The sequence below is a fragment of the Chrysemys picta genome, chromosome 10, assembly GCF_011386835.1.
Source record: "Chrysemys picta bellii isolate R12L10 chromosome 10, ASM1138683v2, whole genome shotgun sequence".
Classification (NCBI taxonomy): Eukaryota; Metazoa; Chordata; order Testudines; family Emydidae; genus Chrysemys; species Chrysemys picta.
In genome coordinates, this window is record NC_088800.1 from 40,119,396 (window position 1) to 40,137,927 (window position 18,532).

The 18,532-nt window shown below is 52.4% G+C and overlaps 1 protein-coding gene across 4 annotated transcripts in view; it reads right to left on the bottom strand.

The window, feature by feature from the left end:
- SHF (Src homology 2 domain containing F) overlaps positions 1–18,532 on the bottom strand; it is a 66,464-nt gene that overhangs the window by 31,144 nt on the left and 16,788 nt on the right. For all 4 annotated transcript variants that reach the window (XR_010590778.1, XR_010590777.1, XM_065558476.1 and 1 more), the window contains exon 2: positions 1,614–1,743. Coding sequence is in view for 2 of the 4 variants with exons in the window: in XM_065558476.1 (XP_065414548.1) it covers positions 1,614–1,743 (130 nt within the window). In the remaining 2 variants the exon portion in view is untranslated. The remainder of the gene's footprint in view (positions 1–1,613; positions 1,744–18,532) is intronic.

Sequence of the window (18,532 nt, forward strand, 5' to 3'; positions counted from 1 at the left end):
CAAATCAGGCTCCAAGTAAAAGAAAAGCGTAAGATGCAAACTAGCGCCTCCTCTTATTAACAAGTTCCTTTCCTGTCTGCTCCAGGATTTCTCACCCCAACTGGTTCTAAACAGCTCGTGTCTGCGAGGAAGCTGGGAGCCAGCGCTCCTGAGATGGCTCTCGCTGGCAAAGTCACCTCAGTGGAGAACGCCTTGTGCTCTTTGTCTCCTCTTACACAGTGACAGACCGGTGTCCTTCGACCCGGGGTCGATGGGGGAGATATTCTATGTTACGTAGCTCTAAAATTGTTGCAGCTTTCGGCAGAGACCCCACCCAGCCCCTTCAGTGACACACTAAAAACACGGCTAGATCCAGGGGTAATATACCCGCCTGGGCAGGTCTGTGTCACTCCCCTACACATGTTGGGAACCCCAAGAGCTTACAGCTGCCACCCTCCTGTGCATTGCTTGGGCAGCAGCCCATGTTCCCTGCCAGCAGCACCGATACCTGTTTCACCAACATCAAAGCAGTTGGATACTGACTGGGAGCAACTGGGAGCTGGGGCTTCGTCACGGTAACAGCCATGCGCATCCCCTCAGAGGAGGGCCCTTGTGTTGATACCTGGAGCTGCAGCTCTGGGGGTGGGGGAGGGGAGAGAGGACAGCACAGCCATGCAGGGCAGTGGCCTTCTGCAGCCCCTGCTGCTCATCCCAGCTCTGCCCCATGAGCCCCCCCACCTACCCCTGCTGCTCATCCCGGCTCTGCCCCATAATCCCCCCACCTGCCCCTGCTGCTCATCCCGGCTCTGCCCCATAATCCCCCCACCTGCCCCTGCTGCTCATCCCAGCTCTGCCCCATGAACACCTCCCACCTGCCTCTGCTGCTCATCCCAGTTCTGCCCCATGAGCCTGCCAAGCCCGTACTTGCTTGTCGCCCAGGCCAAGAAACATTGCTCCACCAACTGCAGCTGGTCTAGGAATACATCCAGGAACATCTGCCTAGGTCCATGTGTCCCCCCTGGGGGTAGCTGTCTGGGGTGGCACCGTCATGGTGATCGACAATCCCACCCAACGGCACCCAGCTGCAGGATTGGCAGGGGTTGGTATCCCAGCGCCCAGCAGAGACTCCTGTGTGCTGCTTGCAGCTGTTTGAACATGGCCTGGGCTCCTGGGAACCAGATGAATGATGGGATGCAGCAGGAGGAACAATGGGAGTTTGTCTCAGAGCCGGCAGGCACCCTGCAATGTGTGAAAACTACCCAGAATGCACAGAGCCTGGAAGCAGCACTTTGCCTCTTCCCCTCCCCGACTCCGAGTGCCCTGTGCCTGTACCAAACCAGCACCGCACTGCATGGACACAGCAGTCCCTGTGCGGAGTGGCTGAGCAGGGCATGCCTGGCAGCACGGGCTCTGCCCATCAGGCTAGCTATAGCCGTGGTAGGAAAGTCGTGCACCAGACCAGGGCAGCTCCCCCTGCAGCGAGGGCCAAAGTCTATGCAATGCCAAGGACCCTTCTCCCCTGCAGCCCAGCACAGGCCCTTGTCCCAGGCTGCATGAAGAGAGGTTAGCAGGGACAGCCTGGAGCCAGCGAAGCTCAGCAGCACCACTCCCGTGGTACAAAACACTGCCCTTACCGGCCATCATCTTCTGGGCCTCGTAGGGCTCCATGTACCCATCATTTTCTGCCACCTTCTCCTGCCCCGGCTGGCCACTGGCTGCTTGCTTGGCATCGAAGGGATCCGCATAGTCCTCGAGGACAATCACCTGCCAGCAGGGAGAAGACGAGAAGGGTTAGAGACCTGGACCCCACAACAGCCAGCCCCCCTCTGCCTAGCATGGACACTGCCCAAGGAGTGGGTAAACTCCTCAGGCTGGGTAAACTCTCTGCGCCCGCACAGGTCACAGAGAGAGTGGCGAGCCCTAATAAATATGCTCATGGGCCATTGGCCAGAGAGCTGCTGAAATGTCCGAGTCAGTTCCTGGCTGATGGACAGCTGCCCTCTCCTGCTTCGTTCCAGCTGCCTGGCATTTCTCTGCTGAAGGTCGCAACCTGCCCCTGCCTCTCAGGCCCACAGGGTCTCCCGCCTGCCATGGGAACCAAGCAGGGTGGGGCAGTGTGTGCGTGCAGTGTAGGATGAGAGTGGTTCATACCAGCTCTGCTGACGGTACATGGGATCAGGCAGCTAGCCGCCGGAGAGGGTCCCTGGGGAGGGGGAGGGACAGGGGCTGGCCTCTAAATGATCAGTGTCCAGCAGAGCTCCCCACTCCCTACAGTGTCTCAGTGCCCACGGGGGGATGGGGGCAGCAGAAAAGCCTTGGAACATGCTGTCCTTTCTCCATCCCTGCAAATCCAGGGAACTTCTACCGACGGGCTTGGGTCCTTCCCACTGGCTCCACCGCCCCAGTACTAGTGATGTGGGGAGCTCTGCTGGAGAGAGGCCCTGGCTCACACCATTAGCCACGATCCTGGCTCCAGGGAAGTCACTGGCCAAATGCCCAGGATGTCCCTAAGCTCTGCTTGGAGCAGACTGAACCTCTGTCCAGCATGGAGTGAGCTGCTGAATGAAAGGGGATAGGGGGCATGGGCAGGTCTGCATGGCCTGGAGAATGGCCAGCAAAGTGCTCAGCGCACCAGGGAGCTAACGGGTCATGGATCAGGAACCGCCGAGAGCATAGGCACATTCGTGGGCAGAATACGCCTATCACCCACTGATCTGGGCAAATGGGGCACTCCCACCTGTGTCTGGCTCTGGGCCAGGAGCCAGGCTGGCTCCATGAACCAAGCGGCAGGGCAGATCGGGACACCTTGCAGCCAGACTGCATTCCCAGACGCCAGCCAGAGGCCCCAGCCGTGGGAACCATCCAGCTTTTGTCCCCCAGCAATCGGGCTTGGAGACCAAACAGATGAAGGCACTTTTATTAATCAGATGCTCACTGATGACACAACTGTCAATCACACAGCACCAGCACTGGGCTTTCCCAAGCACACTCACTACAGCGCTTATCTGCCTGGGGGTGCGCAAAGCTGGGTTACTGACTGACCTACCACAGGGGCTGCAGCACCAGGAGCTGGGCAAGTTGCTTCCCAGCGACTACCCATAATTATGTGCAAGTCTGGAAAGATATATGTGCACGCACACCTTGCCGCTGCCTCACAACAGACACAACGCACAGTCCTCCTGCACACACTGGGGGGCAGGCAGCTCTACATCAAAAGTACTGCAAACACCAGTTAGGAGAGGTGGCACGTCAACAATGCTCTCGATGGGTATTTTCTAGGGCTCCCTCCAGACCAGCTTTGAATATCCCAGCATTTGCACCACTTTGGGACAAGTAGGTATGAATTGGCTTCATGACAAAGGCAGCAGAGTCTGTGAATGTGTTTTTATTTGCATCCCTGGGCAGCAAGAAGGTGGGAGATGTGGGAGCTCCCAGACCCGGAGTTCTGGATAACACAGACCAGAGAGCCCACAAGGGGTGGGGAGGGTATTCAGAAAGATAGTCCAAGAGTTTTATCTGCAACAGAAGAGATGACGGGACACCCAGGAACCAAATTACAGGGACAGAGCCAAAGAACCAGACAGACAGAGCCTTGCCAAAGGGCACTCCTAGCAGCACCTGAAGGGCAAGAACAGGTAAGAGATAGGGGAATTACAAGGGGGTTAACTGGGACTAATGGGATGGATTTGAAGCTGGGAACCTTTAGGCTAATTAGCAAGGGGCGCTCTGTGCCAGGAGGCTGCAGACAAACTGCTCTAGGCAAGTAATGGAAGCCCCATGGCGTGGGATCCTTAAACTCAGACAAGCCAGTGTGCTGTGAGAACGGATTCTGCCCTGGGCTCTGACCAGTTCAGGCATTGCCTGCTACTCGGAGCAGGCCCCACCGCACTAGCCCCTCGGGCAGCTGTGGAACATGGCAGCTGCCACTTGTGGCCTGCACAACAAAACCAACAGCTGCCAAGCCCAGGCAGAGCTGAGGGCGTGGGGGCCACAAGCCTCGCTCCTAGACGCAGAGATGGGGGAAGACGCTATCTTAGTGTGAGGGAGGGGACAGGAGCCTGAGCCCCAGCATTATTCCCGGCAGGGGCTGAAAGCCCTGGCTGTCCCCTCCCCTCTCCTCAGGGTGAGGCTCTTGCAGAGCTCCACTGAACACTGCACCTGAAGGGAGGGCTGCTGCACGGCACAGAATTCCTGCCTTGGCACATACAGCCTGGGCTGGGGCAGGGGAATCCCAGGCTGAACGAGGGGCTGCAGACATGCCATTCTGCTCCAGCCACTGCAGGCCCCCATCTCCTTCTCCCCCTGGGCTGGCAGAACCCACTGCCCAACGCACACAAGACAGGATCCCGACCTGCCAAGGTCTGTCTGCAAACTGCTGCACAGAGCAACAGGCCCACTGGGAACTCCCCCCTCCACAGAGGCCTTTGCCAAGAGACAGAACTGGAGGGGGGGCCTATGGGGTGGAGGGCAGGGCCCAGGCCCAGGCCCTGTGCCCAAAGACCACAGGGGCAGGCACAGCCAAGAAGCGAGTTGGAGCAGCCCTGGATGGGAAGGCACATTCGTCCCCTTAGCCCCTGCACCAGGCTCAGCACCTGCACATGGGGTCTGAGTAGCAGCCACACCCCCTTAGGCTATAGCCTCAGCGGGTATGGCTGAGCCCAGAGCAGAATCCGATATCTGTGGCACATCCAGACTGGCACTGATAATGGTGTTAGGCAACTCAGCTACACCCCTCCGCCAAACTCTAGCCTAGCCAGACTGAAGCCAAGCCCTGACAATGAACTGGGCTGGGCTGTGGAATCACCCCCACCACCGCCCAGGAAAGGGTGGAAGCCCCCACCCATGTCCCTAGCACAGGAGACCTGCAGTGACACACTGCAAGGCCCAGGCCTGCCCAGGACCCAGGGAAGGTGCGTGAGGTGGGAGCTGATGGGTCTATTCCAACTCTGGATCTTCAGCCCGCATCCGCCCTGGAAGCCAGCCAGTGCCCCCAGACATGGCACGCAATCTCCCCTCCTCAGACACCTGACACTGGGATCTCCCATCATCCCAGGCAGAGGCTGGCTACAGGGGTCACACCAGTCCACGCACAATGCTGCACTGGCTTGCTCCAGGAGGCACATGGCCGCTTTGGGAGACACCCTGGATCTGCCCATAGGACCAGGATTCACGATGGCTCAGGCAAGGCTATGCCCCTCCAGGGGGGGTCTAACACAGGATCCTCAGATGTAGGCTGAGCACAGGCCAGGGCTCTGTGCTTGAAGTCTGGTTTCCTGCAAAGCCTTCCTTCAGTTAGAAGCCCACACTCAGCACTGTCAGGACCCTGCCCCATCCCTTTTGTTCCATGACCGGATGCCTCTGAAGACCCCAACAAAAAGTGACCAGCCCCAGGGCCAAAAGGCCACACGCTCCCAAGCTCAGATGGCCCCAATATCAGTCTGAAACCCCGCCCTGTCTCAAGCCTGCCTCATCTTCCCACACCATGAATATGACTCGTCCTCCCACTTGAGATGATCGAACCCCATTGCCTCCCACCTCAGGGACTGTGCCGCCATCTTCCCAGCTTCCCTGACTCCTCCATTGTCCCCTGCGAGCTATGCAGAGTGCAGGGCAGTATCTGACCTGCCTTGCCACCTCCACTGGCCCTCCGAGCATGATGCGCTTCATTTCCACTTCTCATCTTCATCTCCAGGTGCAGCACGCACTGGATCTCCTGTGGTATCGGCTCTGCGCGGTCATCCCAGCCCCACAGCACTCACTGGATCTCCTGCGGGATCAGCACTAAGCAGTCACCCCTGCCCTCTGTGCGCAGTGTCATATTTGTTTCAGCATTTCCACTTCAGATAGTTCTCTCCCTAGGGACCAATGCTGCATTCAGAGGATACATGTGGATGAGGCCCCTGGGTGCCGCAGCGCCATCCCACGGTCACTTGCTGTGTGACACAGGCCTGGGCTAGTCACAGAGTCAAGTGCATTCATTATAATCTGTTTAAAACAAAACCTTTTCCTCCTTCCTGTCCTGTGAACCGAGCAACAATAGCCAGAGCCTAGGAACACAGCAGGAAAGTGAGCAGGGCCCCATGGATGGGAATACCTCCCATGCTGTCCATTCTGAGCCCTGCAGCTCCTACCCTACCCACAAAGGGCCTCCAGCTCACCATGGGATTCACCCGCCCCAGAGCGCACTGGGACATTTGCATTAGTGCAGGAAATGCGTTTTCTGTCAGTGCAGGAATGTGTACATGCACACATGTTCAGTCAGCAATGCGGCAAAACACAACAAAAAGGAGACTGACAATTTATTATTATTATTATAAACAATATCTTACATTTCTCTAGTGTTTTCCCTGCCAGACGATCCTAAAGCTCTTTACAGACAACAGTAAGGAATCATTCTACTCACAGCTATGATTGCTGCAATGCTGCCATGCCTGGGGAGGAGCACAGCCGCTCTTTAGCAGCACACAACATCTCTGAATAATCGGCCACACGTACATCAGAATGGAAGCTTGCGGCTCAGCCGCATGGCCACAAGTGGTCGGATGGAGCTGCAGCAGGCTCTGGATCTAGAGCATCCGGGACTCACTCTGTCTCTATCCAGAGAAGCAAACTTTGGCAGGAACAGCCCCCATTTTTTGTTGGTGGACTGAGGTGGCGATTTCACTTCAGAACTCTTGCGTGAATACCATCTGGTCCTGGTGACTTATCACTGTTTAATTTATCAATTTGTTCCAAAACCTCCTCTATTGGCACCTCAATCTGGGGCAGTTCCTCAGATTTGTCATCTAAAAAGAATGGCTCAGGTGTGGGAATCTCCCTCACAACCTCTGCAGTGAATCCATTTAGCTTCCCTGCAATGGCCTTGTCTTCCTTTAGCATCTTGATCGTCCAGTGGCCCCAATGATTGTTTCGCAGGCTTTCTGCTTCTGATGTACTTAACATTTTTTGCTGTTATTTTTTGTCTTTTCCTAGTTGCTCTTCAAATTCTTTTTTGGCTGGCCTAATTATACTTGCCAGTTTATGTTCCTTTCTATTTTCCTCAGTAGGATTTTACTTCCATGTGACAGGTTATGTCCCTTTGGAAGTCACCTGCTGTGCTGAAATACCACTGAGGGTATGTCTACACTACGAAATTAGTTCGAATTTATAGAAGCCGGTTTTATTGAAATCGGTTGTATACAGCCGATTGTGTGTGTCCACACAATAAAATGCTCTAGGTGCTCTAGTCGGCGGACCGCGTCCACAGTACGAGGCTAGCGTCGACTTCCGGAGCATTGCACTATGGGTAGCTATCCCACAGTTCCCGCAGTCTCCGCCGCCCCTTGGAATTCTGGGTTGAGATCCCAATGCCCGGATGATGCAAAACAGTGTCGCGGGCGGTTCTGGGTACATGTCGACAGGCCCCTCCCCCCTCGTCACAGCAACGGCAGACAATAGATTCGCGCCTTTTTACCTGGGTTACCTGTGCAGACAACATACCACGGCAAGCATGGAGCCCGCTCAGCTCAGCTGAGCTCACCGTCACCATATGTCCTCTGGGTGCCGGCAGACGTGGGACTGCATTGCTACACAGCAGCAGCTGCTAACTGCCTTTTGGCGGTAGATGGTGTAGCATGAGTGATAGCCATGGGGCTGGCAGCCGTAGGGCTGCATTGCACCAGCCCCTTGCCAGGAGATGGTATATTGTGACTGGTACCCATCGTCGTCATACTGGTGTGGCTGTCAATCATGGCCACCTGGGCAGACATGCTACTGTTTCGATGATGATGGTTACCAGTCATAATATACTATTTTCTGCCAATTGCCCAATATTGTCTGCTAAGCACCCAGAAGAGGCCGAGGGCGATGCTGGGTGCTGGCGGACGTGGGGCTGGCAGACGTGGGGCTGCATTGCTACACAGCAGCAGCCCCTTGCCTTTTGGCAGATGATGGTATATTATGATTGGTACCCATCGTCATTGTACTGGAGAAGCTATCACTCATGCTGCACCGTCGGCTGCCAGCTTAAGATGTAAAAAATAGATTTGTTCTGTATTCATTTGCTTCCCCTTCCTCCATGAAATCAATGGCCTGCTAAGCCCACGGTTTTCAGTTTAATCTTTGGGGGGACCATTCTGTGTGACAGTTGTTTGTGTTTCTCCCTGTTCCTGTACCTGTACGCCATGTCGTCACTCGGCCCTCCCTCCTTCTCCTGGTCCATCAGATACTACTTTCGCGCCTTTTTTCAGACCAGGCGCCATAGCTAGCACTGGGATCATGGAGCCCGCTCAGATCACCGCGGCAATTATGAGCACTATGAACACCACGCGCATTGTCCTGGAGTATATGCAGAGCCAGGACATGCCAAGGCGAAACCCGGACCAGGCGAGGAGGCGATTGCAGCGCGGCGACGAGAGTGATGAGGAAATTGACATGGACATAGACCTCTCACAAGGCACAGGCCCCAGCAATGTGGAAATCATGGTGTCACTGGGGCAGGTTCATGCCGTGGAACGCCGATTCTGGGCCCGGGAAACAAGCACAGACTGGTGGGACCGCATCATGCTGCAGGTATGGGACGATTCCCAGTGGCTGCGAAACTTTCGCATGCGTAAGGGCACTTTCATGGAACTTTGTGACTTGCTTTCCCCTGCCCTGAAACGCCAGGATACCAGGATGAGAGCAGCCCTCACAGTTGAGAAGCGAGTGGCGATAGCCCTGTGGAAGCTTGCAACGCCAGACAGCTACCGGTCAGTCGGGAATCAATTTGGAGTGGGCAAATCTACGGTGGGGGCTGCTGTGATCCAATTTGCCAGGGCAATGAAAGACCTGGTGATAGCAAGGGTAGTGACTCTGGGCAACGTGCAGTCAATAGTGGATGGTTTTGCTGAAATGGGATTCCCAAACTGTGGCGGGGCCATAGATGGAACCCATATCCCTATCTTGTCACCGGAGCACCAAGCCACCGACTACGTAAACCGCAAGGGGTACTTTTCAATGCTGCTGCAAGCCCTGGTGGATCACAAGGGACGTTTCACCAACATCAACGTGGGATGGCCAGGAAAGGTACATGATGCTCGCGTCTTCAGGAACTCTGCTCTGTTTCGAAAGCTGGAGGAAGGGACTTTCTTCCCGGACCAGAAAGTGACCATTGCTGATGTTGAAATGCCTATCGTGATCCTTGGGGACCCAGCCTACCCCTTAATGCCATGGCTCATGAAGCCGTACACAGGCAGCCTGGACAGGAGTCAGGACCTGTTCAACTACAGGCTGAGCAAGTGCCGAATGGTGGTGGAATGTGCATTTGGACGTTTAAAAGCGCGCTGGCGCAGCTTACTGACTCGCTCAGACCTCAGCGAAAAGAATATCCCCATTGTTATTGCTGCTTGCTGTGCGCTCCACAATATCTGTGAGAGTAAGGGGGAGACATTTATGGCGGGGTGGGAGGTTGAGGCAACTCGCCTGGCCGCTGATTACGCGCAGCCAGACACCAGGGCGGTTAGAGGAGCACAGCAGGGCGCGGTGCGCATCAGAGAAGCTTTGAAAACGAGTTTTGTGACTGGCCAGGCTACTGTGTGAAACTTCTGTTTGTTTCTCCTTGATGAACCCTCCAAACCGCCCCCCGACCCAGTTCACTCTACTTCCCTGTAAACCAACCACCCCACCCCACCCTCCCCTCCCGCTTGCAGAGGCAATAAAGTCATTGTTTTTTCACATTCATGCATTTTTTATTAGTTCCTCACAGAAGTAGGAGGATAATTGCCAAGGTAGCCTGGGATGGGTGGGGGAGGAGGGATGGAAAAGGACACACTGCATTTTAAAACTTTAACTCTTATTGAAGGCCAGCCTTCTGATGCTTGGGCGATCATCTGGGGTGGAGTGACTGGGTGGACGGAGGCCCCCCCACCGTGTTCTTGGGCGTCTTGGTGAGGAGGCTATGGAACTTGGGGAGGAGGGCTGTTGGTTACACAGGGGCTGTAGCGGCGGTCTCTGCTCCTGATGCCTTTCCTGCAACTCAACCATACGCTCGAGCATATCAGTTTGATGCTCCAGCAGACGGAGCATTGCCTCTTGCCGTCTGTCTGCAAGCTGACGCCACCTATCGTCTTCAGCCCGCCACTTGCTCTGTTCATCCCGCGATTCAGCCCGCCACCTCTCCTCTCGTTCATATTGGGCTTTTCTCATCTCCGACATTGACTGCCTCCACGCATTCTGCTGTGCTCTATCAGCGTGGGCGGACATCTGCAGCTCCGTGAACATATCGTCCCTCGTCCTACGTTTTCTCTTTCTAATGTTCACGTGCCTCTGCGAAGGAGAAACATTTGCAGCTGGTGGAGGAGAAGGGAGAGGTGGTTAAAAAAAGACACATTTTAGAGACCAATGGGTACACTCTTTCATTACAAGGTCGCATATTTCGGCTTGCAGGCAGCCATGGTAGGCCACAGTGTTTTGGCTTTTTTAACCTTCTTAACATGCGGGAAAGGTTGCAAACAGCAGCGCATTTCCCATATCAAGGATGAATTGGGTTGTCCATTTAAAATGGGGTTTCAATGTAAAAGGAGGGGGCTGCGGTTTCCCGGTTAACATGCGGCACAAACACAAGTAAACCACCCCCCCCACACACACACACACGATTCTCTGGGATGATCACTTCACCCCTCCCCCCACCGCGTGGTTAACAGCGGGGAACATTTCTGGTCAGAAGAGCAGGAACGGGCGCCTCTGAATGTCCCCTTAATAAAATCACCCCATTTCAACCAGGACAGCTTTCTGGAGATGTCCCTGGAGGATTTCCGCTCCATCCCCATACACGTTAACAGACTTTTCCAGTAGATGTACTGGCCGCGATTGCCAGGGCAAAGTAATCATTAAACACGCTTGCTTTTTTTTTGTAATGTTTACAAATAGTTACAAAGTTACACTCACCAGAGGTCTCCTGTGTGCCCTGAGGGTCTTGGGTGAGTTCGGGGGTTACTGGTTCCAGGTCCAGGGTCACAAACATATCCTGGCTGTTGGGGAAACCGGTTTCTCCGCTTCCTTGCTGCTGTGAGCTTCCTCGTTCCCCGAACCGTCTTCCCTGTGTGTTTCTCCAGTGAGAGAGTCATAGCACACGGTTGGGGTAGTGGTGGCTGCACCCCCTAGGATCGCATGCAGCTCCGCGTAGTAGCGGCAAGTTTGCTGCTCTGCCCCGGACCTTCCGTTTGCTTCTCTGGCTTTGTGGTAAGCTTGCCGTAGCTCCTTAATTTTCACGCGGCACTGCTGTGTGTCCCTGTTATGGCCTCGGTCCTTCATGGCCTTGGAGATCTTTTCTAATACTTTTCCATTTCTTTTACTGCTACGGAGTTCAGCTATCACTGCTTCATCTCCCCATATGGCGAGCAGATCTCGTACCTCCCGTTCGGTCCATGCTGGAGCTCTTTTGCGATCCTGGGAGGACTCCATCACGGTTACCTGTGCTGATGAGCTCTGCGTGGTCACCTGTGCTCTCCACGCTGGGCAAACAGGAAATGAAATTCAAACCTTCGCGGGTCTTTTCCTGTCTACCTGGTCAGTGCATCCGAGTTGAGAGTGCTGTCCAGAGCGGTCACAATGAAGCACTGTGGGATAGCTCCCGGAGGCCAATAACGTCGAATTCCGTCCACACTACCCCAATTCCGACCCGCAAAGGCCGGTTTTATCGCTAATCCCCTCGTCGGAGGTGGTGTAAAGAAACCGGTTTAAAGGACCCTTTAAATCGAAAGAAAGGGCTTCGTTGTGTGGACTTGTCCAGGCTTAATTCGGTTTAACGCTGCTAAAGTCGACCTAAACCCGTAGTGTAGACCAGGCCTGAGTCTACCTGTTCTGCCAGCATGGGCCCCCTTTAACCTGTCTTGCTGAGCCAGGCTATTAAAGCCTCTTCTAACATACACACAGGCAGGGCCACACCCAGCTGCAGATCAACTCTGGGAAGATTCAGCTTAAGGGACTTGCCCCAGCACTCAGGTGTCCACCTCCCTGGGAGTGCAGACCTAAAGGTATATTATGAAATTTGCCTCCTTCCTCAATTTTCGCCTCCCCCATACCCCAGTTAGAAATTACAGAAACTGGGTTATATTATAAACAAAACAAATTTTATTAACTACAAGGCAGATTTTAAGTGGTAAAAAGGGTAAACAAAACAAAGATTACTAAGCAAATGAAACCAAACACACAAACTAAGCTAGTTTCACTAAAGAAATTGGTTACAAATATTATTTCTCACCCAGATATTGTTGCAGGCAGATTACAGAAAGTCCTGAAAAGCTGCTGCACTGGTCTCCCTCGTGAGACCTCAGGTATTATTACTCACAAGCTAGACGCCCTTCCAGCTTGGCTTCAGCCCTTCTCCCTTCAGTTCAGTTTTTGCTTCCTGGTCTTTTTCAGTATCTCTTTGGATGGGGAGGCAGAGAAGAACCACGATGATGTCACTCCCCTGCCTTATATAGCTCTTGTGTAAGGTGGGAACCCCTTGTCTTCTAGTGGAAAACCACTGGCATTCCAAAAGGGGAGGAGGGCTATCCAGTACCAGGTGACTCGGACCCTGGTCTCTGCATGGCTGTGGCAGTCATTGCTCCTAGACTGTCTCCAGTGTCCACAGGAAGACTAAGCTCTTTCACAGTCCATTGTCTCTGCTAATGGCCCATTAGCCCTGTCTGGCTTTTCCATTGTTGTACCTGAAGGGCTGGTTGGGGTTGACACCCAAAGTAACACATTTGAAATACTGAACTATCACAGATACATAGTTGACAGGTTTCCCAGTGGTAGCCCTGTTAGTCTTGTATCAGCAAAAACAACCAGGAGTCCTTGAGACTTAGGCCTTGGCTACACTCGCGGATTCACAACGCTGCCTCGGCAGCTTTGTGAAGCGCGAATAAGTCGCGCAGCCAGCGCTGCGAGAGCTCTCTCGCAGCGCTGCAAGTACTCACCTCTCCGAGGGGAATAGCTTGCAGTGCTGCGAGCGAGCATGCAGCGTTGCAGGCGCTGATTACACTGGCGCTTTACAGCGCTGCACTCGCTGCGCTCGGGGGAGTGTTTTTTCACACCCGAGTGCAGCAAGTGCAGCGCTGTGAATTGCCAGTGTAGCCAAGGCCTAACAAATTTATTTGGGCATAAGCTTTTGTGGGCTAGAACCCACTTCTTTAGATGCATGGAGTGGAAAATACAGGAGCAGGTATAGCACATGAAAAGATGGAAGTTGCTTTACCACGTGTAAGGTCAGTCTAATGAGACAATTCAGTTAACAGTAGGATACCAAGGGAGGAAAAATAACTTTTGTAGTGGTAATGAGAGTGGCCCTTTTCAAACAGTTGACAAGAAGGTGTGAGTAACAGTAGGGGGAAATTAGGTTTAGGTTTTGTAATGATCCAACCACTCCCAATCTTTATTATTCAGACATATGTGATGGTGTCCAGTTTGAAAATTAATTCCAGTTCTGCAGTTTCACGTTGGAATCTGTTTTTGAAGTTTTTTTGTTGAAGAATTGCCACTTTTAGGTCTGTTATTGAGTGCCCAGGGAGACTGAAGTATTCTCCTACTGGTTTTTGAATGTTATAATTCCTGAGGTCAGATTTGTGTCCATTTATTCTTTTGCGCAGAGTCTGTCTGGTTTGGCCAATGTACATGGCAGAGGGGCATTGCTGGCACATATCACATTGGTAGATGTGCAGGTGAATGAGCCCCTGATGGTATGGCTGATGTGGTTAGGTCCTATGATGCTGTCCCTTGAATAGATATGTGGACAGAGTTGGCATGGGGGTTTGTTGCAGGATTTGGTTCCTGGGTTCCACATCCATGCAAACTAGTCTGCAGCAACGCCAGACCTCACCTTGCTTTCAGATCTCCAGCTCCAACCCTGGCCTGACTCTGACCCTGAGTCGATTGATCCCGGCTCTAGCAATTACCTGCTTGCTGACTGTCATCTCGTGATGACCTTTGATTTGCGGACACCAGCTCAGCAGTGCCTACTAGGCCAGACTGCCTACACCCCAGTCCCTTACACGAGCAAAGCCAGGGAATGGGACATGAGCAGGCATCCAGCGGAGGGATGCTTCGTGTCAGCATCAGGGTCACAGCACTTGGGAGCAACAGCAGAGACAGCATGAGAGTAAAGGGGGTTGCAGGAGCCCAGCAGGGCAGGTGCCTGTAGCCTTCAACGCTAGTGGAGGGGCGAGTCAAAGGCAGAGCAATCCTCACACCCGCCACTGCAGGGTGCCTCCTGCCTACGCCCATGTGGCTCCATTTGCCCTGGGCAGTGCCTGCACAAGCCAGGCTGTGAACCCCAGATGCAACAAGGGTCCCTGGGGCAGGGGCACCACAGCAGCTGCTCCACTGGGGAGCCTGAAGCTAGGCCAAGCAGGCAGGGCCAGGCCAGGAGGGAGGGGGCAGGATGAGTGCCTGAGGAGCTGAGGCTGATCTCAAAGCTGCCCCCCTGCCTCAAGGCAAACACCCTGCCTGGCACAGGCTACCCGGGTGCCAGAAGGTGGAAGTGACTGACCCCCGAGCCCTGCAGCACTCCAAGAGCCTGACTGGAAACAAAGCAGTTGGGGCGGTACTTACCATGGAGCCGGACACAGCCTCTCCCCCATGGAGGGAGCTGGACTGACCAGGTGGAGCCACCCAGCAGTCCTCAGGAGCAGAAGGGGCTCCATCTGCCTGGGGGCGGCTGCCTTGGGAGCCACCCCATGCTCAGACACAAGCACTTCCCAGCCTCCTTTGTGCCTGGCCCATCACCGGCTCCCCCAGTGACGGAGACAAGCAGACACAGCTACCAAGTCCAGTCAGTCAGTTCTGGGGCTGAGAGCAACTTTGCTGGGAGGAGAGGGAGAGGGGAAGGGTAAATCTCCAGTGGCCTGCACCTCCTGGCTCTGAGCACACAGGGCCCTCTGCAGGGGGAATAAAAATCATTGATTTAAAGAAAATAATTTTTTTTTAAATCAGATTTTTTTATTTTCTCATTTAAATGCTAATAATTTTTCTTTTTAAAAATAAATCTGTTTAAAATGAAATCAGAATTTAATACAAAATATGATTCGGCCTGAACTTCTTATAACCTCTTAAAACGTGTAATTAAAAAAAAAAAAACACGAATCCATGAGCCTCTATGAAAACACTGAGTTGAAAGCTGCCTTTCTATATAAAGAAATAATCAGGGGGAAACACCTCACTTTTGAGGTCAAGCTTCATAAATAGGGCGCATAGGTCAGCCTACATAACTTTGCAGCCTGTCTCATTTTCAAGAGATTTTGGTGAGACTAGGAAATTTAAGCTCCAGTCACTTTCACTCTGGCATATTTGAACATTTTCCCAGACTGACCTCAATTAATCAGTTTAATTCACTGACTACAGTTAACCCCTCTGTTTCATAAATCATTTAGTTGTAAACATGAAACATGTTTTGATAAGAGAAGTCGATGTATCCAAAACTCTGAAGATTGTTTTACTTTTTATTTTACATTTTATATGCTGTGTTGTGTGTTTAATTAAATTCCAGTTACCATGCTAACACAGCTAGATGTGATATCATGAGCAAAAAGTTCATTATCTAGTAAATAAGCATATACCATTTCCCAACATACTAAAAAGTAACTAAAAAAGTTCAGAAGAATGAAAATATGAAGCTATATAATTGCTTAAAGAAATGTATATAGTTATAGTGTACTCTCCTAGATAGTAAAACGCTGTACCAAATCTAGCATAAAGGCTCTATTTCGCTGTAAGTCAACACATTTCGATAGTTATAGCAACCAATGAGCATGCACCGTTCTTTAGAAAATAACTTTATACAAGTAACTGACGCACAAATGGAAATGATGATTTAAATCAATCCAGTCTGGCCCTCTGCCAGCAAGCTGAGCTAGCTCTCCAAGAACAGCCAGCCTCTGGCTTGCATCAGGAGGCAGGAAATTTGCTATCATTGTTCTCTGGCAGCTCAAAGCCATCCTAGGAACAAGCAGCGTACGGCACTTCCTAGCACAGCGCCTGCCCAGCCACGCTCTATTTACAGCCATTTCCTAAACGCAGGGCTCCCAGCTGGCTAACCAGCACAGAGCTGAGCACAGCCCACAGAGCTGAGCAGCACGCAGCTCAAAGTAATATGGGGAAGAAACCCATGGCTCAGCTTGCCACTAAGAAGAGACTGGATTTACCACAGCTGCTGGGCCCTGGGACCATAGCCACAGACTCACCACGATCAGAGCTGGAGTAGGGCCCACAGTCAGCTTATGGGGGCAGGGCAGGAATGGGCCGTAAGGCTCATTCCCCAGCCAGGCTAGAAATTGCTAGAGTCAAGCAGCTTCCAGCCATTGCACAGGAAGCACCATGGGTACTCAGCAGTGCCTAGAACCCAGGGCTGTGGGAACTGTGCCCAGACAGAGGAGCCTGCGTGTCCCTGCCTCATCTGCTCCACAGACAAGGGGTGGCCTGAGATGGTGCTGGTTCTTTCGCAGTCAGCAGGACAAAGCCCAGTGCTGGTCAGACCTTGACTCCTGGAGGCCAAAGCCCAAATCACTAGCACAATGAGGTGGGGAGACCTGCCAGCCACACAGGATGTGTGAGCATGGATCCTTAAAGAACACGCAGAGGCTGATCCACCCTCTCACCATTAGGGGTCAGTGAGACAAGCATGGGGGCAGGTTACCCCACATCTGGTGCACTCCCTCTGCAGTTGCTGGCGCAGGCCACTGAGCTAGATGGACCTCGGGTCGGATCCAGTCTGGCGATTCCTGTAGCCCTAGAAACAGGGCTGAGTAACAGGGGTGGGGAGTTATATCTTATAAACATGCATCCCGTTCACATCAGATGTGCAAATACTCAGAGACCCAAACACAATCCCCCTCCCTCTGTTACACACACACACACACGAGATGTCTAACCGTGCTGTAATCACATACCCGACTGCAATGTGCACACGCACACGCTCTCACAGGCAGGTATATGTGTGGACATGAAAACATACAGATATGCGCACGCCACACAGATGGGCATGGACAAACACAGACACTCCCAGAAGCAAGCGTTTACACACAACCCTCACTCTGCCTGTGCTCCTATAGAGTGAATCTTCCTTGATCAGCCTTCGGGAGGAAGCACAGGGCTGGGGTTTCCCAGCGCCCTTGGGGCTCTGAGAGCAGAGACATTGCATTTGCTTTGTGGGAGATGCTCAGGCTGTTTGGCTCACCCAGGCCACAGCGGCATCTCAGAACTCTTTATGATGGCAGTAAAGTTACAGCCAGTAAGGCAGCTTCCTAGCAGGGAGAGGAGCCACATCTGTTTTCTTGAAAGTTCAAAGCCTTTCCTTTCATGTTAGCAATAAATTGTCACGATGAGCTGGGCTGCATGAAAGCCAGGAAGGCAGGTCAGGGGCTTAGCTGTGAGCAGGGTGGGGGAGGGGATGCAGTGTCTAGGCAGGCAGGCTCCAGGCCCACCTAAAAGCAGTAAGGTTCAGAACCCCCATCTCCTCAGGGATGTCCTGGACAGCTGCTCTGAACAGGCCCGCCAGCCTCAAACCCATCATGAGCATCGAGTGTCACTGGCAAATGCAAACCACAGCAGAGACTCAGAGGTACACAGATTCAAAGGCCAGAATTACTCTCCCTGTTAAAAATTTACACCATATTTCCAGTCCAAATTAGTCTAGTTTTAACTTCCAGCCATTGGATGGTGTTAGACCTTTTCCCTACTAGACTGAAGGGCCCACTCAAATATTTGTTCCCTGTAGAGGTACTTATAGACTGTGATCAAGTTACCCCTTAACCTTCTCTTTGTTAAACTAAATAGATTGAGCTCCTAGAGTCTATCACTAGAAGGCAGGTTTTCTAATACACTAATCATAGTCATGGCTCTTCTCTGAACCCTCTCCAATTCATCAACATCCTTCTTGAATTGTGGGCACCAAAACCGGACTCAGCATTCCGGCAGCAGTCCCACCAGTGCCAAATACAGAGGTAAAATAACTACACTTCTCCACTTCAAGATTCCCGTTTATACATCCCGGGTTGCATTAGTTCTTTTGACCGCACGGTCACACTGGGAGCTCATGTTCAGCTGATTCTCCACCACAACCCCCAAGTCTGTTTCATCCTGTAAGTATGACCAACATTCTTTGTTGCTAGATGTATCCATTTACATTTAGCTGTATTAAAAGGCACATTGGTTGCTTGTGCCCAGTTTACCAAGCAATCCAGATCGCTCTGAATCAGAGATCTGTCCTCTTCATTATTTACCACTCCCCCAGTTTTTGTGTCATCTGCAAACTTTACCAGTGTTTTCTTCCCGGTCACTGATAAAAATGTTAAATAGCACAGGACCAAGAACCAATCCCTGTGGGATCCCGCCAGAAACACACAGGTTTGATGACAATTCCTTATTTCCAGTTATGTTTTGAACCCTATTCGCTAGCCAGTTTTTAATCCATTTAATGTGTACCATGTTAATTTGATATCGTTCTAGCTTTTTTAATTAGAATGTCATGTGGGACCAAGTCAAACACCTCACAGAAGTCTCAATCTATTACGTCAACACTGTTATCTTTATCAACCAAATCTCATTACAAAAAAAA